The 27,163-nt window shown below is 32.1% G+C and overlaps 1 protein-coding gene across 1 annotated transcript in view; it reads left to right on the top strand.

Annotated features, from left to right (window-relative positions):
- LOC142349307 (uncharacterized) overlaps positions 1–26,914 on the top strand; it is a 39,852-nt gene extending 12,938 nt beyond the window's left edge. Inside the window, exons 4-5 of the mRNA XM_075400778.1 lie at positions 7,791–7,924; positions 26,192–26,914. Coding sequence (XP_075256893.1) covers positions 7,791–7,924; positions 26,192–26,488 — 431 coding nt within the window. The 3' untranslated portion in view covers positions 26,489–26,914. The remainder of the gene's footprint in view (positions 1–7,790; positions 7,925–26,191) is intronic.
- Positions 26,915–27,163: the final 249 nt, after the last annotated feature.

Raw genomic sequence — 27,163 nt, 5'->3', positions numbered from 1 at the left:
CGTTAGAACAAACTACGCGATTCACGGGTGAAAGATACGAAGTTGGACTTCTGTGGCGAGAGGACGAAGTGAAGTTGCCGAACAACTTCTACTCTGCAATGGGGCAACTCAGGTCCCTAGAAAAACGTCTACAGAAAGTTGATACGTTACGACAACGCTATCAGGAAACAATTGACACCGATATCAAAGCTGGTTACGTTCGCAAAATCGACCAAACTGAAGTGAACGAAACCAGAGACGAACTACAATGGTATTCGCCACGTCATCCCGTCATCAACCCCCATAAGCCAGAGAAATTCAGAAGAGTGTGCAATGCGGCAGCCTAGTAACAAGGTCTGGCACTCAACGATAAACTTCTCGCTGGACCAGACCTGCTACAGAGTCTGGTCGGAATAATTTTTCGATTCCGAGAACAACAAATAGCGCTATCAGCCGACATAGAAGCAATGTTTCTTCAAATTGGTGTCCCAAGCGCTGACAGCCGATGTCTGCGCTTTCTCTGGAGAGACAATCCAGAACAGCGAATAGAAGTTTACGAGTATACACGACACGTTTTTGGGGCGAAGAGCTCGCCAACTTGTGCAAACTACGCTCTGCATCAAAAGGCGAAAGATAACGGCTAATTGAGCAACCGAAGTTATTCGGCTAATTGAGCACCCAAAGTTATTCGGCTAACTGAGCACCCGAAGTTATTCGGCTAATTGAGCACTCAAAGTTATTCAGCTAACTGAGCACCCGAAGTTATTCGGCTAATTGAGCACTCAAAGTTATTCGGTTAATTGAGCACCCGAAGTTATTCGGCTAATTGAGCACTCAAAGTTATTCGGCTAAGTATGTGCCGCCAGTGTAAAATATTAGCACCAAGTTTAAGAGTCTGACAGCGTCTGATCAACTACTAAAGTAGTCCCAACAGTTGAGCTTACAGTTTTGGAGCTCTATGCTCCTCACGTCACTATGAAGTCACCCGACCACGCCTCTGACTGTCAAAGTCACTCCACAGGACACTGACCAACTAGCAATGCTCCACGGACCACTATCACCAACGTTGACCCGGCCTCTGACTATCAAAGTCACTCAACGGGACACTGAACCACTAGCAGTGCTCCACAGAACACTATCACCAATGTTGACCCGGCCTCTGACTGCCAAAGTCACTCTACGGGACACTGAACCACTAGCAGTGCTCCACGGAACACTATCACCAACGTTGACCCGGCCTCTGACTGCCAAAGTCACACTCCGCAACACTGAACCACTAGCAGTGCTCCACAGAACACTATCACCAACGTTGACCCGGCCTCTGACTGCCAAAGTCACTCTACGGGACACTGAACCACTAGCAGTGCTCCACGGACCACTATCACCAACGTTGACCCGGCCTCTGACTGCCAAATTCACACTACGCAACACTGAACCACTAGCAGTGCTCCACGGAACACTATCACCAACGTTGACCCGGCCTCTGACTGCCAAAGTCACTCTACTGGACACTTAACCACTAGCAGTGCTCCACAGAACACTATCACCAACGTTGAGCCGGCCCCTGACCGATAGAAGTCGATGTAAGAACGTAAAATTCTCGTCCTGGTTTTTTCTCACGTGGTGGACCAAATATTCGAGTCCGGGTCGGCGGACCAAATATTCGAGCCTTGTATCCGACAATAAACTCGAATGTAACAAAACGGAAGACGGGAAATCTTTATTCAACAATTACGAATCGAATAAGATTCAAGAAACGGCTTTTTATGCCAACTATAGCTTGTGTACATAACATACGACACATAAGAAGTTCACTTAACAACGTTAACAAAAGTTATTCAAAGAAACACTGGCGGCAAAAAGGCTAGACACTACCTGTTAGCCTTTTGCTAGCCAATATCGGTCGATTCAGTTCATGTATGACGTAATTTGGCCTTGCATTGGCCTTAAAATTGAACCATTCAAAGCGTTTTGATACTCTAATAATTTTATATCTAAGTCATCTTAGTCTAAATCGGGCTGGTTCGGCCCAAAACCGCTCTCTAACAGTTCGTTGCTCAAGGTACATGTATTAGAATACTGATTTTGCTTTGCCAATTTGGTCGTAGTCGGGGGCTCGAACCAGCGACCCTTCGATTCGGAGTCCAGTGCGTTACCGTCTGCGCTATGCCGCCTTGATTGCTTGCTATTCAATTCAATTATATACTCTTACACGCTTACAAACATACGCTGCTTAGTTTATATATATATACGCTTACTTTGCATTCGCAACAGTGACCTAATATTCATCTCTGCAAATGCAGATTTTTTTTCCGCTGAAAGTACTGTATAAATGAATTCCACTTTTGTTGCAAAATTGTCTGAAAGCTCCAAGAAACTCTTTACCATCGTCAACCCAAACTTTTTCAGGCTGCTTATTTCTGATCATTTTTTGGAATGCTTCAGCTGTTTCCGTCGGATACTTTCTTTTCAAGGGTTCCACACGTAAATATCTTGATAGACAGTCAACCGCTACCAAGAGAGGTTTTATGTTACGGTTTTTTTCGCTAGTTTGTCAACGTGCGCCAAATCCAATGACCAAATTTCATTTATGTCTTTTACAAAAACTTTAAGCCTGGGAAATTTTAATCGAATTGAACGGAACTTTGTGAAAGACGGTTTTGTCTCCAAATAGGACTGCAATTTGCCTAATGGCAGCTTGCTCTGAGTAAGTAAGCGTTTTTTGCTTTCATGGGAAGCTGGTCTTTTTAAATAAAGCTGTTCCAAACGTTTTACTTCAGAAGAAAGACCATTTCTTTTGACTGGTCTCTTTTTTGTCTGTCGTTTCGTCACTTGCTTCTCCGTAATCTCTTGTTGGGGTTGATTTGGATCCACTACTGCGGGGTTTTTCTCGGCTTGGGTACAATTCTTGATCACTTTCCGACGAGTTTTCCAAGATTTGCTTGGCATAAGTGTTTGCAACTAACTGTGGTGATAAACCCAGAGCAGTCAAAATTTTTGAGTACTTTTTAATGTCAATTTTTTTTGTGGTTTGCTGTAAATTATACAAAAAAGTAGAAACTTTAACTCCCAGTGGTTTTTATTGATTTCAATTACATCGTTTCATCCATTGGAAAGGACGTCAGATTGCATAATGTGTTCAAGTAAGATTTCAGATCGCTTAATTTTAATTTTTCTCCATTGGTTCAAGTTCAGATATATAGACTCAAACTGAGAAATTTTTCGTTTCTTTAATATTGATTCTATCTCACTGTCTTCGCTGATTGGTTCTGATATTTCTTCCTTAGTAGCCTCTTTGTTTTCGTAAACACTGCTCATAGTTTCAATAGGCGTTTCTTCTTTTTGTGCTTTTTCAGACTGATTTCTTTGAAATAGTGATAGCTGAGCTGCCTTCTGTTAATAATTAGGGTTTTCCAAATTTTTTTTATACGGGTTGATGTGATATAAACAATCGTTTTGGAATTAAAATGAGTTCTTCCGTATGCATTACTCTTTTGTCAAGTATCGATAGCAAGAAAATTCAACAATTCTCACCAACTCTGTTTCTTTGACTAAAAGTTTCCTCTTTAGTTTCAAACTTGTTTGATTAGATAATAGTGTTTTGAATGATTTCTCGTAACCTTCTAATTTGGTTTTATTAACTGGAACGTTTCCATTGACAATATTGAGTAAGCACTCGCAAAAGAATTTAATGAACTTATTTGGAGCCGTCTCGATTAATTTTTCTGTTTTTGAATCCAATGTATCTAGCATCTGCAGCAGCATACTTAGTTCTTTCTCTCTCGTCAGCTAAGTTTGTGATTATAGCTTTAGCTGATGGAAGATAGAAAATTGATGGACCTGGAGGAACAATATTTGAACAGTAACGTAGGACGTCAGATGTTTTTGGACCTCAGTCGATTAACAAATGACCAAATTGCTTCTTGATTGCTAGCTCATAACTTTCCTTCAAAAATTGTGTGTTATTTAGTTGTTGACCAGTATATTACACTAATGTTTCTATGTCGCCCCGCAGTTGCTAATTTAGAAATCTCTTTGTCGTTGAAAATTTCTTCACATGAATTGTCAAAAACAAGCAGACAGTTTTCTAACTCTGAAACGAATTCAAAACCAGAAAACTGTTTGAATTCTATGTTCTGTTTCTTCTCTAATGGCTAAAATTTTGGCTGATCATGCTGATAAAAAATGATTTTTTGAAACTCTGAGGAAAATGTGCCATGTAGTAACATTTTGAAAATCAGCTCAGTTTTTCCGCAACAAGATGGCCCGAAAACAGCCATGAACAACCCGTCAGACGTTGAAATTATTTTCTTCATAACTTGGGATTCGGAAGAGCGTAACCAACTGTGCACGAGAGTAAAGAAAACCAACATGTTGATTCTTCGCAATCAAGTTTGAGAAACACTAATTTGATCAGAGGAACAGTTATGAGAAATATTAATTAAAAAATTTGTGTAAAATATACCACTTCTGATCGAGGTAATCTCGAATTACAAAACATCTAAGACTGTCTTTCTTGGTGCTCGGCGTCAAAAACCAATTCAGTTATGCCTCCGCCCGAATCTAACTGATCTTCCGATTGACTCATTTTAAAAATTCATTTGTGAAAATTGAATTGCAAATTTATTACAAAATTATTCAGCAATATATTTTTCATACAACACATATTCAGAGTCTTTGTCATCATTTCTGTAAGTGATTGTATAGTTTGCATTTATTGAGTCTACTTTATCTCTGAAAACAATGGACTCTACATCGTTCTCTTTCGCCCGCTGCTTGATTTCTTTGGGAAGACTCTCATCGTCCAGAGACATCAGAATTGGTACTGCACGCTTGGGCATAGGTAAAGGGGTTAGTTTCAGTCTTTGCATTTTCTCTTGCATAGACATGGTACAATTGAAAGTACTCCACGAGAGAAAGATATTTCTTTAAAGCTTCTATTTCAGCGCCGTCACACACAATCTGCTGTTTTCTCAGAATTGTTTATCCAAGAGAGTCAATTCTTTCCTCGTTGACTAGTGTTACAGTCAATTGATTGTCGGGCGCTATGGAACTGTAGACTGTCAATCTTGGAGATAAACTCACTTGAAGCAGTGATGGATTTGTCTTCTCTGGACGTCGATTCATTCATCAACCAGTGATAGAACAACAGGGCTTTCTTCCTCGCGCAATGCCTGCTCTTCTGTCTTTTTGGGCAACTCAGTGCATTTAGGTTGCAAATAGGAGTTTCTCGATACAACTTCAAGTGTTCAACTTTTGGACAATACAATGTCTCTAAATTTATTACGTTTTTCTGAAGTAGCTCCTTGAGAGTACTTGTTTTCTCTTTGCCCTTGGCATAAAATACCCCTAATGGAAATCAAAGAATAAAGCTGTCTATGATTTGTTGCAAATAGCAGTACGGATATTCTCCCGTTTCCCACAGAAGACCGTGCAAAAACTTAGAAACATGGGAAAACTTTTGATCGCCTGAAGAGAGCGTTCTGTATGAATTGGGAGGTAGAAAGGAAATTATTTCGATAAAGTTCTCAGTAGCAATAGCAAGTTCTTTAACTATGAAGCCAGATTTATTCCAAAAACTTTCAAAGTCGAAAACAACTGCTCGTGATTTTAGCATTCCAACAAACTGAACAATCGTCCTTTAAAAGTTTTCACGTAAAGACAAAAACAAGGTCGGTCACGTGACCAAGATACTCGTTTGTGACTGGACAAGGTAAAACGTATGAGTAACCCGGTCCTTTTTCGCTAAATTCATGAACAAAACCGGCAGCGTCGTGGAGAATAGCGAGAATTTTGAAAGACTCAGAATGTTGAAAGACTTGAAATATTTGTCCAGTGATGAATTATCAATACCAATTATGCCCCCAAATGGACGTAGTTTGAGCGCAATGTTAAGATCAATGATAGGATCCAAATGCAAACAAGTTGCTAAAAAGCACAAATATCTCTCACTGTACTCAGGATAAACTTCCCTCACAAACAAATTATTTTCGTGTATTATTTTTAAATCTATTGTAGCAATAGTAGCAACCATTTCGTTCTATCACATCTCCGAAAAACGAAAATTTCATCAGTTGATTTATGCCGAGAATTTATAGGCTCTCGTTAATAAAATTGACAATTCCATATGCTCCGATGCGATTTCATATTATCCTCAGAAAATAACCCATTCCATATTATAATCATGGGATATATCATAACCTATTATTCTCACAGGATCTAACATTCCATATTATCCTCATAGGATATACCATTCCATATAATCCTCATGGGATATACCACTCCATGTTATCCTCATGGGATATACCACTCCATATTATCCTCATGGGATACACCACTCCATATTATCCACATGCATTCTATACCCTATTATCCTCATGGCAGGATAACCCCCCCCCCCCCCTATCCCAATACAGCTATATATTACTACTCACCTTTTTGTAGATTAGACACACATCTATGTAAAATCATGGTTAAAACCACTTGAGTTGAATTTTGTTTCTTTCACTAGATTGAACATTAGAACAAATGGAAAGACACATATGCAATCAAATCTAAGGCACTACTTTTGTAATCTGTAAATAAATAAGTTGTTGGCGAGTAATCAACGTGTTTTACAAAACAACGAAAAACGCGATACTACAAACAGCGCATCCCGTTTCCAAAAATATTCATATCTAAAAGGTTTTAAAGCAATTATTTCTTTATAATTCAACTTTCTGCGCCTCTAACCATTTTCAAAAAGTCTTGGAAACAAGAGAAGGGAAACAACTAGCGAAAAAGTACAAAGTTTCAATGAAAACTTTTGTAGGCAGAAAAGTTATCTGGTAACAACTTATATTCAAAGAACTTATATATCAAAAGTTTTACTTGTAGCAACCCTACGAGTGTAATGGTTAAGATTCAAGAGCCTTTTAAGTCAAAGGGCTAACTTGTAAGAGCCTTGTAAGTCTAATGTCTAATGATTAACTTGTTGGAACTCTCAATTCAAATGGTTAACTTTTAGGAACTTGCAAGTTTTTGGAAGAAAAACTTGCAAGGCGATCCATCATCGCCTTGTAAGTTTCTACCAGAAATTTACAAGTTCTTACAAGTCAACCATTCGGCCTCGACCCGGGAAGACTTGCACGAATTTGGATCCGTTTCGAGATCCAAATTATCGCCAGCAACCCATCGCTTATTTTAGCAAAAACAGTAAAAGCGATACAAAAAAATAATATTGTTATTATTGATAATATAATATTAATAATAATGACAAGATGTACGCAAAGAGGTGAATACACCCATTTACAAAGTGCTAAATTTATATAAGACATGTGTGTTTTGAGAAAGTGTTGAGTTTTTGAAAAGTGCACAATAATTGTATACGAAATGCGGTGAATGTGTTCATTTTATCTTAAAAATCTGCTGAAAAAAGTGCGGGCGAGTTTGTGTATTAATTGTTTCAATTATGAAAGGAATGTACTGAGTGCTGATTTCGGGAAATTTGGAAGTGCTGAAAATATTTGCAAGATGTGCTGCAAAAGCTGTTGATTTTCTGTAAGAAATGCGTTGACAAGTGCTGAAAGTTATTTATTTCAGCTCTTTCAACACCTGGAAATTATCCATCAGCTCATACAGCACATTTTCTAAACAAAATTTCACCATATTCAACGCTTTTTTTTTATAAAATTTCTTACTGACACGCGTTTACACCTCAAACCAGGGAAAAGAAACTGGAAACTCCATTTTTATTTCACTATCATCATGTTTAATCTATACGCTAGAACAAATCTTTATCGGTTTGTTAGGCTTTATTTGATTTATTTTAGGGGGTTGCTGTGAATTCCAAGTGGATGCGTACAGAAGGTTTGGGAGAGAATATGGAGTGCCACCATCAGAATATATTCTCAATATATTTGACCTCAGAAACAGATCAGAGGGTAGAGATCTCGTTTATGTCAAGGTAAAAATAACTCTTACATTTATCAGCTAGACACTAAGGTACCATCAGCGCATAGAAATGGACAACCTGGAGCAATCTTAAAGAATAAACCAGTACTGAATATCACAATATACCAATTTTGTGTTTTTACACCTGCCAGAAGTAATATGAGAGCAATTACTCCTCCTGCCTTAGTATGGTTATGTTAATTTTTACCCTGCGCACACACAAATTTGCTTCCATGTAACTAATCGGTTCAGTCAAAAATCGCAATCTCAGTTTTGTGTTGAATAGCTTAGGAAAACAATGGCTAACGAAATTTACAGTCTGTGGATATCATGAAAGCTACAAAAACACGAGTTGAGATATTGCGTTTCGGAAAGATAAAAAAAAATAATTGCTTTTCTTCGGTTTTGTCTAGCAAAATCCCATCAAAATCCTTACGTCGGTTTTTTTTCATCGGTTTGATCGTTTGTCCTTGGATTTTAAACGTAAACACGTCGGTTATGATGTATATTGAGAAGCTTCGATTTTTTCAATATTAAACGTAAAATTAAACGTTTTCTGTCAACTTTTAAACTTATGAAATGTCAGTTTTTGTCTGTTTTAATCGTAGGAAGCGTTGGCCTTCAAATAGCTGGTATTGTTCCTAAAAATGAGTTTAACATCTGTTCAAGTTTCAAAAGCTGGGATTAGAACGATAGGATTTCGGACAGTTGACATCGTTATGATTTGTTTCAAGTTTTGAAATAAATTCAATTGCGTTTTTTCGGCCCGTTTCTGTCTTTCTCGAATTTTTTTGAATCATTAATACAACGCAAAATAATGATCAGTTTGTCATATTAAAAAAAACTGAAGAAATCAATATTTTTTAAGTGTGACTGCGATTTATCATCAGTTGATTAAAGCCCCTAGCTGATGCAAATCATCTGCTTACGTTTGCAGGTTTAACACTTACCATGATAAAATTCTTTTCAAATTTTTTTGTTTCGTTCATTTTGTATTTTGAGTACAAATAATAGGAATGTTGTTATAAGCGAGTGATGACAATCGAAATTTTAATGGGTACTCAGAAAAAGAAACCAATGAGACAAACATTTTATAAAAGACCAGCAGGAATAATATTATTGCAAAAAACTTCGACTGAGAGCAATGAATTAGGTGGCAGGACTAACAAAATTGCTGCAAATTTCCTTTGAGAGCAACTAATTAGATAAGTTATGTAACCAAACAACAGAAAAGAGCAGTGGAAAGTTCGAAAGTGTGAGTCGCATGTAGCAGGTATACCAAAGCATATACTTTGTGGGTCTAACTATAAACGGACCAAGTTCCCATTCAATCGAAGCGAGATACACTTTGAAAAACTATGCATGACCTTCACATCTCCTGCCTGCAAAAGTTGCCAAGAACGTGAAAAAACAACATCTCAAAGTGGATCTTGCTAAGTTCTTGGAAAAATATTATCAAGATAAACAACGAAAAATTCTTGATAGCTCTCAACAAAATATTGACAAGTCTTGATAATAATTTTGAACATTTCCTATTGCTGTTTGTTTTGCCTCGTCCAAAGAAAACAACAAAGAATCTATTGCGAACTTAAAGTACACTGTGAGGGCAAATCGGATCAGTGCCAAATTAGATTATTCTATTTCATTATCAAATAAATAACGCAAAAATAGATGCCAGTGGACATCTCTTATATTGGCAAAAAATTTGTCTCGACTTCAGATCACTTTGTTTTACGTAAATTTCTTGTCCTTTTTTGAAATAGAGATTGTCCTCTTTAGAAATTGTCCTCTTTTCTACATGAGAAAGAAATAGAGGGAAATATTGAAGGCCCAACCGCTAAAATCGCCAATAGCAGGTTCCCACTTGATCCCTGGTCTGGTAGGGGGGACATTCTGTAAAAAAAAACGAAACATAAAAGCGCTAAGAGGCTTTAAGTCAAAAGTTTGAACTGCAAACTAATTTTTAGTCTTAGAATATATAAGATATATTTGGTTTAAATTGTTTTTTCTGTCTCCCACCGTTGTATTAAATGTGTGAAATGTGACTTTTTGTGATATTCAATCAAAAGGGAATTGCACAAAACCGCTAGAAAAAAAAACATTTTTTATATCTCTAGTGTACTTTATTTGATACGAAAGTTTTGTTTGCTCATCAGTGAAAAGTTTCAAAATTTATTTAGATTTGTTTTACTGTGGTGTTGATCAATTTATTAGATTTTTACAAAGCTTTTTATGGAAACCAAGCGGGAGGCTTCCGAGTTGCGTCCCGTATGAGGCGTTTATTATGCAGTTAGGTAATGTGTATGTGGGTACCTCCGCAGCATAGAGCCGCGATACGGTACCCATATACACATTACTCTAATTCCCTTTATATATCCACTACTCTATATTCACTTCTTTTATATTTAAAATATATCATTTCTTGTCTCACTTAGCGTAGTGGTTAAATCATCGAGTCTAGTTAAGTTGCTTTAGCAAACGGAAGGTTTGGGGTTCCTTCCTCACTGACTCCAGTAAACGTCCCCCGATTTAATGAAATACTATAAAACTAAGTGAGATAAAAAAAACCAAATTCACAGTTCTTAAAAAAGATGATTCCTGCTGTGAGACTGTATATGGGACACACTGTGACGAGTAAACAGTCAAAAACACTAAGACCGGTGGAAACACAGTGAGAAGTGTTTTTTTCACTGATAGAACCTAAATTCAGCATTACTATCTGTAATGCCCTTATCATCAAATGGATCTATAGCTATCTTATACTGTTCCTTAATTTCTAAATGATGCCTTTTGCTAATCTTTCAAACTAATTTGGTTTCTAATAGTAGCTTTTGTTATTCCTTTTAACTTCTTTTCGTCTTCTCCATTAACTGTATTAAAACAATATGCTTTAGATTTAAGGAAACAAGCTTCTATAATAGTATCATTAGGTATTTCATCTTTCATCTTACCTAACTCATTATTATGTAAAATATCTTTTATCTTATTCATTTCAGTTTCTCTATTACTATCTGAAGGAACATTTATGTTTATAAATAAACTATCAGTATCTGTATAATGATAACTACAATCTAACTCTTTCTCAAAATAATCATATATAGCTTTATACATAAATAGTTTAGCTTTCTCTAATATAACAAAACCAATATAATTAAACTTATCTAACTTAGCAATACCTCTTGTTTTATGTGCAACCACTAGATCATCATCAAACTCTACAAAATATTTAAAACTAATATTTTCTACTAATTTAATATATCTATCCACTTCATTAACTGACTCTACATCTTGTCTATTGTATACATTTTCTATTGTTTTTTCATAGAAGGCATTATTCATCAGTTTAAAGAATACATCTGCAAACTTATCACCCTTAGCTTTAGCTTCTTTTCTTTTCTGAATATTAAACTCAATCTAAGGCTTTAACCACTCACTCTTACTATACTCTAACTTTTGCTTAACTGTAATATCTTCCAACTTCAAACCACTAGCTAAATACCAATCTAACATCTCACCATCAATTACATAATCTTTTCTATCCGTTAACTTCAACATTAACTTCTCATTGGGTTTACATCCTTTCTTTTATTTTCATTTTGATAGTCTCTAAACTGATCAATGTTAGCCTTTGTCTTTTCTGGAAAGAATGGACATTTCTCTGTCTTTTGTTTCAACTCATCATCATACTTTACATCAATGGTGTAGATATAACCTTTTATGGAGCTAGGTTGTGTATAATCATTGCCGTCACATACTTTGATCTCACCAGTAGATAAAGCTTGAACCATATCAGAAGCGTATAATGAGTTGAAACCTAAGTATTATAGATAATTCTCTTTCCCTGTATACTCAGGATCTATCTGTTTATTCATACTTTTTACATGACAATCACCTGACACTGAAGCTAACCCACCCCTAATACCATGCTGTATTGTATCATAAATATTAACTGTATTTTCTTTATAATATTTAAGTCTAACGTTAGTATATTTCAATCCACATAACCAAGTTAATCCTGGAGTAGAATATGTAAAACAAGGATCTATTTCATAATATTCTAATTACTTACCTCTTAACCTTTCAAATACATCTACCGATAATAATACATCTGTTTTAAGATATAATATCATATAGTCTTTTATTGATCTACATCCAGTATTATTCCAACAATCTACTGCTCGCTTATATTCTTTATCTGTAATACCATTTTGTTTCAACTTAGAATAGAATGCTTCCTTAAGTGGTAATGATGTTTCATCTATTTTATCTATACTATCTAACCATTCATATGGGAATATACCTTTTCGTCTCTCTAACCCAAATTTGTTTAATGTTACACATTCTTCATTACTCAATGTTTTACTTAAAGCATCTAAGCTAAGTGGATAGAAGAACCTAAACATATCTAATGCTTTTGCGTAACCCATATCAATACTAATACAATTCTCATCAGTTTTAGTTAATACTTTAAGTCTAATTTTCTTTGATAGTTTAGTTATAAATAAGTGATTATCATAAATAATAGAATTAAATGCATATATTGGTACGAATGTATTCTTAGCTTGGAGGTTACATTTATTGTGAGCATTACCTCTAAATTTACTTTTTAGATGATCATGATCTCTAACAATATCATTACCTAAGTTCTCTCTACAATAGAAACACTCAGTAGTAAGTGGAGTAATAGTATCTTCATTAAGTGGAATATTAATTTCAAATATATCTTTAAATAATTTATCATAATAATTTAATCTACTTATAAACCAATCATCTATATCTTCACCGGAATAACTTTCATACTTATCTTCTAATATATCAGGATAGTCACTTTTTATATATAAACAACAAGCAATAGGAATGTGTTTTTTGTTTTTTATTATACATTCAAAATCATAATACATAGCAAATGGTACTCTGTTTTTATAATGGAACTTATCAAACTTTAGATATTCATTTTTATGGAACGTTCTCCTTCCCACATGTTTCTTTTTATTACATAAAGCCAAATGTTTAATTAATGCAACTTCCGTTCTAAATGATATACAACATTTTAGACATGGATAACATTTACGTTTAGATGATTTTCTTAAAAAGAATGATACATCTTTACATAGGATGTAAAAATTATCCCAGTAAAATATATTACATCCTTTAGGATAATTATGATTGATTAATACAGGATTAATAGTTTTATATTTATTTAGATTAAACACATTAAATAATATTTTATCTTTATTCAGTTCTTGTATTTTGTGATAATAAGTGATAATAATCATATGGAGGTGGAAGTTTTGGCAATTTTATCTCATTAATATACTCTGGTTTATTATATTTACTAACTCTATTTGGATCACGTGATGCAGGATGTAGATAAGCAATTAAACACCACAATAAACATTTATTATCAGTCTTATGTATATTAAGTATATATCTAGACGTGAATGGTAACTCAGTAGTACAACCACCAGGAGGATAAAACCTATGTATATACTCTGTTCTTTTAACAAGTCTCTGCATGCTCCAAACAGATTGATTCATCTCTTGTTGTTGCATTCTAGTTTCTAGTTCACTATTCAACATATCCAAGTCATGAGGACCATTATATTGTCTAGTCATTATTTTAAATGTGAATTCGTTTTCTTCTAACTTATCATCTGTAGGTTTTGTATACTTAACTACATCAAAGGTGTTAAACTTGATATGAGGATGTATATTATACATTTCCTCTAAAACATTCAAGAATTTAATATCTTCATAATTGCTACTTGTTATCATTATTTGACTATACTTCATATTATGACCTAATCCCAACTCATTAATTTTATCTCGCCACTTATCTTTTTCTTATCAACAAGTTTTCGCCACTTATCAACAAGTTTTTTCTGTTTAACTTTTTCTTTATGTTCATCTGATTCATTGTTTTCATTTTTATTGTTATATCCGGTGTTACATATATTGCAATATCCTGAATTATCTTTAGATATGGTACTATTGGTGTAACCACTTCGTGGATCTTCAGTTATATGCTTATCTTTACCACCGAGGAAACCGCTTCGCGGATTAACATTATCGAGATGCATCTTTGTTTTCAAATGTTGATCCAAACTATATTGACTCAGAGTAGTCTTACATATTACACATTCGAACTTACTCCCATTCTTTATTATTTCCCCATTAACTAATCTTACATTATTCCTATGTTTTAATGTGTCCATATTTTTAGCATGTTCAGTATTATTATCCAAATACATATCACAACTATCACAATCCTTTATTCCCTCTAGTTCCAGATACCGATTATTTATCTTTTGTTCTATATCTTCATTAGTAACTTTTATTCCATCCTCATTAGCACTCTCAAAAACTTTATTTCTATTATATAATCGCTCATCTTTTTTAGGTTTACGTGATTGATTATGCCTATAATAATTCTTTTGAGCTAACTCTTGATTGCAAGCTTCACATTTAAACTTATTTGTTTTAGGCTTCTGGACATAGACAAAATCATCAGATGAAGATGATTCTCTATCTGAATGTGAATTTTTAGATTGATCTAAGTCTTTAGATGATTCTCTATCTTTAGTTTGATCTAAATCTGGATAATGTTTTGCTTCAACCTTTCGCAATGACTCACGCATATCTTCTTCTTGTTGTTTTAATTTTGTAACCTGTTTATCATGCGACACTTTTCTTTCTTCATTTATTTGATTAAACCTTCTGATTGATTCTAAAGATTTTTCCATTTCTAGTTTTTGTCTTTCCTTATCTAATGGTTTGATTTCTTCTCTTGATTTGTCTTTATTTTTTAACATTTGGATTGCCATGCTAGTAGAACTAGATTGAGCTTTTCCACCACCAAATTGGACTTGTCCATGAGATTGAGCTCGCTCACTTCCAGATTGGACTTGTTCATTCCTAGATTGAACATTTCATTAGGACCTTGATAACTCATTTTTATAGTGCAAATTTTGAATTAATATATATATATATATATATATATATATATATATATATATATAAATATATTCACAATATAAAAACGAGTTCTAAGTGTAATAAATGTGAAGATAAAGCTTGGTGTTGGAGTTGTGATGAGTCTCAAAGTAAACCTTATTTATGTTTCATATGTAATGAAACTATACCATATAGAGATAGTCACTCTCATATGAGTAAGCAATATAATGATCCCAATCAATATTTAACATGTAGAATGTGTAAGATAAATAAACATAATTCATACTATAGATATAAATGTTTAGATCTAGATTATGTATCCATCTCCATAGATATAGATTTGGTCATACAAAAGAAAGATTTAGAGAACATGTAAAGAAATAAAATTTCCACGAAGCGGTTCAACGGGGTTGTTTTGCAAATTCACCGATAGTTGAATCATGGGCGCAGCCCTATCTGCGAAGCAGTTCCCTCTGATTGAGGTCTAATCAGATCAGAATTTCAATCTGAAGTATAGTACAATAAAACGTTATTTTTGTTCCTTATATAATGATTTATCTATGGTAAACCAAAAAAAATGGGAATGGGCTAAGCCTATGTTTCACCAACCAAAGACTTCGTCTCTTCCCTGATTAATTGACTTTAAAAAATGGCTAAGCTAGATAAATTTATAGAATTAAACAGTCTAGAAAAACAAAACAGAAGAAATAGATTAGAAGATAAATTAAAACAACAAGAATATTATGGTGAAATAGAAGAGTTATTTCATCCTATAACTAAAACACTAAATGCAAATAATGAACACAATCTAGCATTAAGTGAACAAACAATAAGAGCAATAGATTGGCAAAATCAAGAGTTAGATAAACAAACTAAGATGATAGAGCAAACTAGAAACAGGGCATTAATGAAGCCCGATTTGTCCAATGAAGCTGTGGAGGAAACTCAAGATATAGCACCAGTTTATGTTGATACAAAAACAGCCAAACTTCTTCATGACATGGGGGCTCAAACTAATCCTCAATTAAAATTAAATCTTGTAGATTTGCTTACAAGAAGATGTAAAATGAATGATGTTGATATAACCCTAGAACCGGGTGCATTTTTAGTTAAGGATAATATATATGAATTTTCAGATGGATTTATTAACTTTCATACTAAATCAAATGTAACATATGATGATAATATTGAGGAAGATGAAAACAAAAATTAGAGGTTTTTAAAGGATATTAGATATGATATAGGAAAAGGGGATAAGAAAAGCACTAGATATAGAACAATAAAACGTATAATGGGGGTAAAAGATGATAGCAACACTAACCCAAATAATTAAGTAGAAAGACTAGAATTATTTATACTAGAAACCAAAGCTGGTCATGATGGTTTATATGATGAAATGCTAGATATATCTAAGCAACTATTATCTATGAATATTAGTAATCAAGAGCAACTAGATAATTTTGTTTTTAACTATGGTAAATAAATAATGATGGAAAAAGAACAACAACTATAAGCTAAAGAAGTATTCAGTCCTCAAATAACAAAGTTTAGAAGAGAAAGAATAATACCATTATATAAAGATGAAACATGGTCAGCTGATTTATTTGATAAGTCATCTCTAAGTAAATACAATGATAATTATAAATTTATATTAACTGTTATAGATATATTCACAAAACATGCATGGGCTATTCCATTAAAGAATAAATCCTGTTTATCTATAACTAATGGTTTAAAAATAGTTTTAAGTGAACATAGAAAACCAGAAATGTTATGGGTAGATAGAGGTAGTGAGTTCTACAATAAAACATTTAAATCTTTACTTAAAGAATATGAAACAAAACTATATTCTACTTATAGTGATTTAAAGGCTGTGTTTATAGAGCGATTTAATAGAACATTATTATTATACAAAATTAATAAACCAATTTTCATCAATGGTGATGGTAATTGGGTAAAAATACTAAATGGTTCAGTCATAACATATAATAATAACATTCATTGAACAATTATTATGACACTAGTTGATGCTTCTAAAAATCCTGAAAAAGTTAGATATATCAAAGAACCTGCTTAACAGATTATATCTACTTCTAATAAGATTGAACCAAAATTTAAATTTCGTGATTATGTTAGAAATGCAGATAAACGTAATATCTTTTCTAAAGGTTACACTTCTAATTGGAATAGAGAACTATTTAAAGTTAATGGAGATTTGAACACACAACCACTTACATATAAGATAGAAGACTTGAATGCAGAGATAATAGAAGGTAAATATTATGAACATGAATTATTAAAATCCGAGTTTGACTTTGAATCTAATAGTAAAGTTTTAGAATCATTAAATGTATTTCTTAATATAAATAATGACAAGAAACAGATTCAATTAGGCTAAACACCAATTGGGGAACCTGCTTCTCGGGTCAACAAAAACAAACAACTAAACACTAAGTAAGGCTCGTGGGTTATTCCTAGAAGATAAGGATAATATTGATATGAAGGATACCTATAAAATTACAAATGTACATCCTCCGATAGAAGAAAAAGATGTTCTTAATAAAGAGTATTGTGACAATAACTTATTATCTTCTAATAATAAAATAGACATTTTAATTAAAAACGAAACTGAGCTAGGAAAAGTTGAGTTTGATAAAGTCACAACTAAAACGTTACAACTAAATGAAACACGAGTAAATGATGAACTAATTAATGAGTTTATTGAATCAGCAAATGAAGTCACAAATACTGTTAAGTTTTGTAATAAACTTGCTGCTGATACTATCTCTAAATGTAATCAATTAAAACAAGAATTTGATAATAAAAAGTTTAATCAAAATATTACTAACATACATTTAGATGATATGTTTATTAACGGTCTAAGAGAAATGAAAAAATACAATAAAATTTTAGAAAAGTTATAGTATAATATATTATTGCTATACTTTTACGAAGTACGTTAGTTGATAATAAAGAGCAAGCAAGACTTGAGATGCATCATGGTTTAAAACAAGAAGATATAATGAAAGAAATAGAAAGAATTTTTGCTAATGAAAATAAGCAGAGCTATGACGGAGTCCATGACCAATCCAACAGCACCGAGATTACTATATCCAGATTTGTCATCAGTATCAGAACGATTAATAAATGAAAAGATTCAAGCCAATAATAAATCTAACAACAATATTAACATTATATAAGATAATAGAAATTACAATGAAACTGAAACTAATAACTATAATAAGAAGTTAAGTAGATATAAAAAATATATTAACGTAGCTGAGATAACAGAAAAACTATAATCATCAATAGCAACAACGGCAACAATCACATCAGTTGCATTAACAGGTATAGGATTACCTTATTCTATACAAACAGCTTTTGCTACAGCTACTGTTTGTGGTTCATTATCAAAAACAATTAATTCTAAAATCGGAAATAAAATTATAAAGTATTCACAAATGTATATTTTAAGTAAACAATTTAGCGACAAGTTAATTAAACTATATACTAAATCAATGAAAGGTAATAAAATAGATAATGATGAATATAATGAATTAGTCAAGGTATATGAAGAATATAAGAAGAATTGGCGGAGCCGCAACTCGGTTGTTAAAAAAAATAAGTTAAGTGTTTTTTTAGATTAAAGCTATTAGTGCTTAGTAATAACAATGTTTTTAGTAATAATAATATTAGTATTAACATTTATAGATAAATATAGAGTTTTAACTGAAACTATAGTCTTAGTCTTAGCCATAAATAAATTATCTTTTCTTTGTACCTAAGTATAACCCTCTTCCTTTTTGTACTACCTTTATAGCTTCACCAGTAGTTGCTTATTTAATTTAATCAGGTTTGGCTGATAAACCAGCTCTAGGGTTTCTCGATGCAGCTGCACTTCCTATTTTACTTGCTATTTCTAATGCTCTTACTGGATTATTAGCGACTTTCTTTCCGAGGTTAACTGTAGCTCTACCAACACTTTTAAAGAAATCTTTTGATCCCTCTGCCTCTATTAATATACTGACAGTCATTGAATTTTTTCTCTTACATTTAGCACAATTACCTTTTAACATTTTAGTACCTTTTGAAGTAGTAAAACCTCTTATGTTATTAGTACCACTATAATGTCTACCTCCATCGCAATATGAATTAGTTTTAAATTTCTGTAAAAAACTCATTTCTATCTATAAAAAATAAAGGAAGTTAAAAAGTATAATCCTTTTTTCGTGTTATGAATAAACATAAACCTAAAGCTAAGCCCAAGACAAAGCTTGAAGGAAAAGGTTTATCTCTAGAGAATAAAAAGAAATTAGATATTATTTATGCTAGGGGCTTTGTTAAGAATAGTAGGAAATAGTTTAGAGCTGTGGGGCTTCACACATGTTTCTTCATAACTATGACTATAACTATAACAATGACTATAATTAAGAGATTATATCAATCATCTTACTACCATCACTATTAACACTAATAACCTTTCTAGTTAATACTAATGCATGACATATAACATCGGCAACAGCAGCACTAAATTTAAAATAAATTTGTATTGGTTGTGGACCTATATGGTCACTTTGTTATCTATTATGAATACATATATTCTATAATTACTTTTGAATATTCGATGATTTATATATGGTTTTATATTATGTGATAGCCCATTATAATCTTTATTAAAGCTAACAATCTCTTTAAAAGACTCATTATAAGTATTAGTACCATAATTAACACTCATTCTAGCCTCGGGATAAAACTCACTACCAATCTTACAATAACATTCAGTAACATTCATTAAATCAAATGTACTTGCATCATGAGTTTGTTCATTAACATTTTTATTTTCAAAACCAACTATTATATTTTGTGGTCTTTCCATGCCACTTTCCATACCTAAATCAAGCAAGAAATTAGTAGCATTGGGTACATTCATATAAAATGTCTTTCTTTCATAATAACTAAAGTCTACATTATTCCTTTATCTTAAACCGTTTTGCACAATAATTCTATTGTCATTACTAGGGTCAATACCGGGCACACAACATGATATATCTCTAGCATCTATATTACCATCATTAACAACTGCATCAGCACCAGCATTAACTCTAAATAGAGCTCTATCATAATTATTTCTTTTTAATATTAGTTTAAATCCTAAACCATATATAATCTTTTCTAAATCATTTACGAAACCAAATAGATCACTCATCTTAATCATCATATACATATGATCTCGTTCTGCAGCAATATGGTCACCTTTAAGTTGACTATCTCTATTACCTTGATTTCCAACAAAAACCCTCTCATATTCATCAAAAGTACTAGTTAATAACTTATACATCAATAGATTAGGATGGCAATGATCTATATATTCAATAGTCCTACCACCACTAGTTTCAATTTTAACTGAAATAAACAATGGCATCATACCATAATAAACTAATCTGATATTAGCATTATTAGCAAATACACCACCAGCATCATCTGATTTAACAAACTCTATCTCTAGATATGAATCACGCAAATTTAAACGATTCTCTTCTCTATTGAGAATGATATTAATATTAGTTTTAACCGTGTTCATTGCTGATACATTGTTAGGTTTATATTTTATAATCTTACTTTTGTTTATATCATTAATTTAACCATAAGTTGTATCCAAATTAAAATCCATTTTTATAAGTCAAAAAATGACGGATAACTTAATCTTATGGGAACTACATGAAGCTTTGACTAAAACTAAAGAAGAACATACACTTAACTTTAGAATGATAAAGCCAACAGAAAAGTTTATTTTTAATGAACCTATACTTAACTCATCAAAATTAGGTTTAAATAGATTATCTGTTTATAATTCTGTGTTTAATGTGAATAGAAGGAACAATCAATTCTTATATGATACCCAAGGTGAAACATGGTCGGATACCCGTATTTTAGCTGTTATAGCAGGTGCATATGGATTCATAGGAATAGCACAATTAATTAAAGAAGAAACTAATGGTAATGTTATAATACAACCTGATAAGAATACAATGAAAAGTTTAATGGAAATAAAAAATGGTGCAATTAACTTTGACATAGAAAATTCAATAGCCCCATTACTAGGATTTAGAAAAATAGTTTATAAAAAAAGTAAATATGCATCTCAGAAAATTGTTGATATTATGGGTTTTAGTACTTTTAACATTCATTGTAATGTGATATAACAGAACCACCAGATTACTTGATAAATATTATACCAACTAATATCTTGTATCAAAATGTAACTAAAGATAGAATAGAATTTATAGATTTTCATATTAAAGATGAGCATGGAAGACCTATAGACTTTAATGGTGATGTATTAAGTTTTACTTTACATCTGTGTTAACACAGCTGGTTGAAGACCCATCAGTGAAGCTGCTTCGCAGATCTTGTGTAACCAGCACCTTCGTTCCAAGTAATTCTTATTTTACCATTAATATTTTTATTTTTAGTTATGTCAATGACAATATAATTATAAGGCTTTTTACATACCTTATTACATGTATTAGCAAAATCGTTATAACTAAGTTCAACATTATTAAAGAAATCTTGATATATAGATGTGAGGACTTTACCTCTTTGTTTAAATAAAATAAATAGATTACAATTCTCTCTAACACTCTGTCTGTCTATTGTGAATAGATTTTGATTAAGATATATCATATTGACATTATTATGTCTAGCTCTACAAAAGTATTCATTAATAACTGGTTCTTTGGCTCTAACATCATCGAATATCATAAGTTTCTTTAAGTCTTTGGGTATTTGATCGGGAGAGGGTAAATCTGTTATATTTTAACAAACTCAACATCTGCTTTATCGTTTATCCACTCTACACCTTCATATTGATCACCAGTAGGACCCGTAATGTATAGCTTGTCAAAGTATATTCTAGCCAGAATTAGTTTTTTTAATAAGAATTTCTTGCCGCATTCACTAGGACCAGATATTATACATCTAAATTTCTCTGGCAGTGTAGTTTCTGTAATTTAATTATCATCATTTAGCCATGACTGTAGATCTTCATTTATGTTTACAGAGATATTGTTACTAAGACATTCTTTTTAATTAGGTTTACCCCTTTGATGTTTTTCATCAAATAGATATATAAAATTATCATTAACATTATCATTAACATTTTCAATAACATTATCATAAACATTATCATTATCATTAACATTATCATTTTCATTATCATTAACATTGTCAATAGCATTATCATTATCATTAACATTATCATTATCATTATCATTATTAGTAAAGCTACTTCGTAGATCATTATCTTTATCATTAACATTATCTTTATCATTATCATTATCATTAACATTATCATTAACCTTATCATTAACATTATCATAATCATTAACATTATCATTAACATTATCATTTTTAACAAAACTACTTCGTAGATCTTTACTACAACCTAAACAAAAACACTCATTATAAATTCCTGGATATTTACATTGATTAACTAGAATATTCAAAGCATTGTTAATACTAAATCCTCTATCAATAATTTAGATCATATATAAACAATAAACCCCAAAATAAGATTCATCATATTGTTGTATTCTTTCATTAGAGCCCAGATCAACGTTTTCTTCTAAAAATAATTGTGGGGTCTCAACACCAAAACTATCAAAGTCATACGCAAAACCACCTTCTCTTCTTATAACTAAAACCCAATTTGTACCATTAGTTTGATGTAGATTGACAATAATGTTGACGTTAGGTTCACTTGTGTTATCTGGAGTTTGATCTCTTATTACAATTTCAATTGGTGTTAGACTTATATCTTTTCCTATATCTTTTATTCTGATATCACTCATAGCATTTTTATCAGTATTAAAATTATTATTGAAATCCTCAAGAATTAGGATAGACATTTTTAATAGGCATAAAAATGGAGACAGGTAGCGCAGTTATAATTTTTATTTTCCTAATTGAAATTTGTTATATAGTGTATGATTCAATACCAATTAAATATACCAAACTAGAAGAAAGCTTTGGTGGATTTATGAATAGGAGTCTAGTTAGATTTGAATATGAAAAGTCAACATTACATACTATTGTTTATGGTGGAACTGGTACATGCAAAACAAATTTTATTAGACAATATTTAAAATTATACTTAGATCCGCGAAGCGGTTACACCGTTCAAAACCAAAACCAAAACCAAGACCAAGATCAAGCTAAAAATATAATCTTAGTATGTAAAGATGATAGAGATTGGATAGATCCTGAGACTGGTGAGTTTTATATTGGATTTAATACATGTGATATAAATATGATCACATCAACAAATAAGTCTAAATTCAAAGATGGTGTAATAGTACTTGATGTTATGGGTGATAAGTTAAATAAAGGTATAGCTTATTTTTTCACAGAGGAAAGACATTATAATATTAAAATGATTGTAATGTGTCATAAACCAGCTAAAATAATTAATACAGCAAGAATAAGTTGTGATACTATTTATTTAACAACTTATAATGGAGCTGATCTATTTAACAATATTAATGAAATATATAAATGTGAACATAACTTCATTAAATAAATTAGTGAGTTAAATAATAACTATTATAATTGTACAGATGGGATGACAGATGAACTTCGTTATGGTATGATTAATTATAATAGGAAAAAGAATGCTTTTATTATTATTGATAAGAATAGAACTATGATATATGATTCGAGAGTTCGTTTCCTTGATTTAAAAGCTCTGAGTTTAAAAGATAAATTAGAAAGTGAAGATAAAAATAAACTTATAGCATATATGAAACCACTCATGATAAATGCTAAAGATAGAAATACTATTAATCATGATAATTATCAGTTCTACTTTAATAAATTTCTTAAATTTAAAGGTATTAAAAAACAGAATTATGTTTCAACACAAGAAAAAATTAAAGCGGATGGTTTTAGATTAATATCAACTATTTTAGGAATTATAAATCCGGGTTTTATGATATATAATTATATATATATATATATATATATATATATATATATATATATATATATATATATATATATATATATGTATATATATCCTGATACAATAGTAAAAACTGCTGGGGTGGTAGCAATGGGTGCAAGTAGTATGTTAAATAGGGCAAGTACATTAGTTAATTATGGTTACGGAGAAGATCTGCAAAGCATGTTGGAGATCCATGAGCAAAGCTCGTTCGCAGATGATACAATAGAAAAGCTAGAAGAAGAATATATAAATTAGGAGATGGGAACTTTAAATAGAAAGAGACAAAATTGTTTAAACAGACTATATGTAAATAATGAAGAATTTAGAGAAGAAATTGTAAATTTTGTTAGAGATAAAACAGAATTAGACCTTGAAGTGACTTTAGATAGAAGATATAAACTAATACACTCAATACGTAGGGAAAGGAATATTTAGCTAACTGTATACTGTTTAAAGATAATACTAAAGATGTAATTGAAATCTTGGCTAAATTCACGGATTTTGACCAATTATAAATGGTTATAAAATTGTTAGAGTGTAGTCATAAATGTGGACCCCCTTTTAATTTAGCTTTTCATTATTCAATATATCGTGAAGATAAAATTTGTAATTGTGCATGTGGTGATAAACCATTAAGTGGTATTTGTATGAAAACTGATTGTTCTTTTAAAGATGAAGCTGGATATAATTCTATCTCTAGTATTACCTCTAGCTCTAGTATTAACTCTAACTTTAACTCTAACTCTAACTCTAACTCTAACTCCAATTCTAGCTCTAACTCTAACTCTAGCTTTAGCTCTAGCATTTCCTCTAATTATAGCATTAACTCTAACTATAACTCAAACTCTAACTCTAGCATTAGCTCTAACTCTAACTCTAACTCTAGCATTAACTCTAACTCTAATTCTAAATTTAACACCAAAGTCTTAACTAGAAGTTGTAATAAATGTAATTCTGTAAAACCACTAACTGATTTCGATGAGAGTAAGTATACTTGTAGAAATTGTACTTCAGCTAAACTTAATTGTCTATATTGTCCTTCTGTTGTGAGATATGATGGGATAAGAGCTCATGTAAAGAAACAACATCCAGATGTAGAATTAAATAGAGGATTTAGTAGAAATTTAACTGAAAAATCAGCGGAGCTGGTTCCCAGATTAGGGTACCTGCTTCGCAGATCAGTGGAACTGGTTCCCAGATCTGCTATTACCCAAACTGGGGAAAGTTGTTCGTGTAAATATTATAATTTTGTATCATTTCTTATTAATAATGGAATAAATATAGAAAAAGTAAAGGAGAATATAAATTTATTGAAGAGTATAGATAATTTAAAAAAATATAGAAAAATGAAAAAAAAATAAAAATTTATTAAAAAATTTAGATAATTTTAAAAATTAATTAAAAGAAGGAAATCACTCTTTAAGCATGATAAATAGTGATTTTGTACTGGGGCATCACTCCGATAGGGGCGATTTCGCTCTTAAAGAGTGATTCGCAAAGTATTAGCAAAATTAAAAAAAAAAATAAAAAAGAGTTAAGCTGGTTTTTTTATTCAAGTTATTTTCGCAAGTTGGTTTCACGTGCTTGTTACACGGTCTCACTAGTTTTATACTAGTATCTGGGGACGTCCACTGGAGTCAGTGGGGATCTGCGAAGCAGTTTCACTGATAGAACCCAAACTATCCGTCTGATAACGGTTAATTACCAGCTTAACTCGACACTAGTGGTTTGCACTAAGTGAGACAAGAAATGATAGATTTTGAGTGAATATAAAGGTAATATGTAGTAGTGGATATATAAAGGGAATTACAGTAATGTGTATATGGGTACCGTATCGCGGCTCTATGCTGCGGAGGTACCCATATACACATTACTCACTTACCGAGCTTGAATCCTCTCAAAAATTTCAATGTAGTGGGAAAAGTAGGTTCAATACCTGGTCAATAAATAACAGGAGCCAAATTTTCCGGCGATTCCCGTTAACTCTTGATGATTTTTATTAGATTTTAGTAATTCGTGCTTTCTCATATGATTTTGGGCTAAATCTTGTTAAAAGTGCCTTATAATTCTTTCAACTTAGTATGTCTATTCAAGTTATGGTTAATAATTTTCGGTTAGTTTGCCAAAATCTAGTTTCTTGAAACCGAAGTTTGTAACAAATCTCGATATTTTCATACCAAGTACACGTCAAGATCTTGGCAAGATTTATCATATTTTATTATGTTTCTTATCAAGGTGTATCGATTTTTGGATCACTGCATTAGTTATCAATAGTTTTCATTGAGATGATGTAGGTCAAAGGTCAAATTGGACGTTCTCTTTTAGTCGGAATATGATTCGGCCACCTGTATGAACATAATTGCCCAAGTCGGTTTCGGACGAGGAAGGTTCAGAGATGTGGGTGGTGAAGGTCTCGCGCACCCGTACTTGCTGCCCCCTTTGGGTCTAACTGGTGACGAAGTGATTGTGTTCGAGGGGGCAGAACTACGAAGCCAATTGACTTTTGGGTGGTTTCTAGAGAATGTAATTTGTCCTGAGAAACCCGATATATGCGACCCATTTTACCAAAACTTACACGATCAAGACCTTTTAAAGTTTCTCAGTGGTGAACTTGATGTTTAAATAACAAAAAGAATATCTTCACAGTTGCGAACAAAAGGATAATGGAAGACGAAAGAATCAAAATTTCGTAACTCATTTACTCTGCTACCTGGACCCAAAATACTCAACTCTACAATACTTTATGAAGATAATATTCAATCAACTCAAATTGTCGTAACAACAATCTCACAAATTGTAGAAGAAATAAATTATTAAATAACGCTAAACAAAATAACAATTTTTTGTACATGACGTAATAATGCTTCGTTGATGAGAGTTCAAACATTCGCCAAACTCCTCACTTTTGTTGCCACTGTTTCTTCAAAATTACAGCAAAGATTTTTGTCACTATTTTCCCGCCGCTGACTTTTTAGTAACATTATGCCATAATTACTCCTTCCAGTACCTAACTCAGAGTGCGTTTCAGTACGGGGCCAATGTATATGCAATTCCTCATCAGTACTGAATCAATGGCTGATTCATGCCACTTTTTTGACTTCATCCTGATTTTACAATGGCCAGACTTGCGCCAATTCTGATTTTTCACTTGCCAGACTGCCACCAATTCTGAATTTTTACTTGCCAGACCGCCACCAATTCTGTTTTTTCACTTACCAGATTGGCAACAATTCAGATTTTTTACTTAAAAATACCTCAACAATAGACATAAAAACGTCAAAAAAAGCCGGAAAAAAA

This window comes from Convolutriloba macropyga, chromosome 11 (genome assembly GCF_964194025.1).
Source record: "Convolutriloba macropyga chromosome 11, txConMacr16.3, whole genome shotgun sequence".
In the NCBI taxonomy this organism is placed as follows: domain Eukaryota; kingdom Metazoa; phylum Xenacoelomorpha; order Acoela; family Convolutidae; genus Convolutriloba; species Convolutriloba macropyga.
The sequence above is the reverse complement of the archived record's forward strand: the minus strand, read 5'-3'. Positions and strand labels throughout refer to the sequence as shown.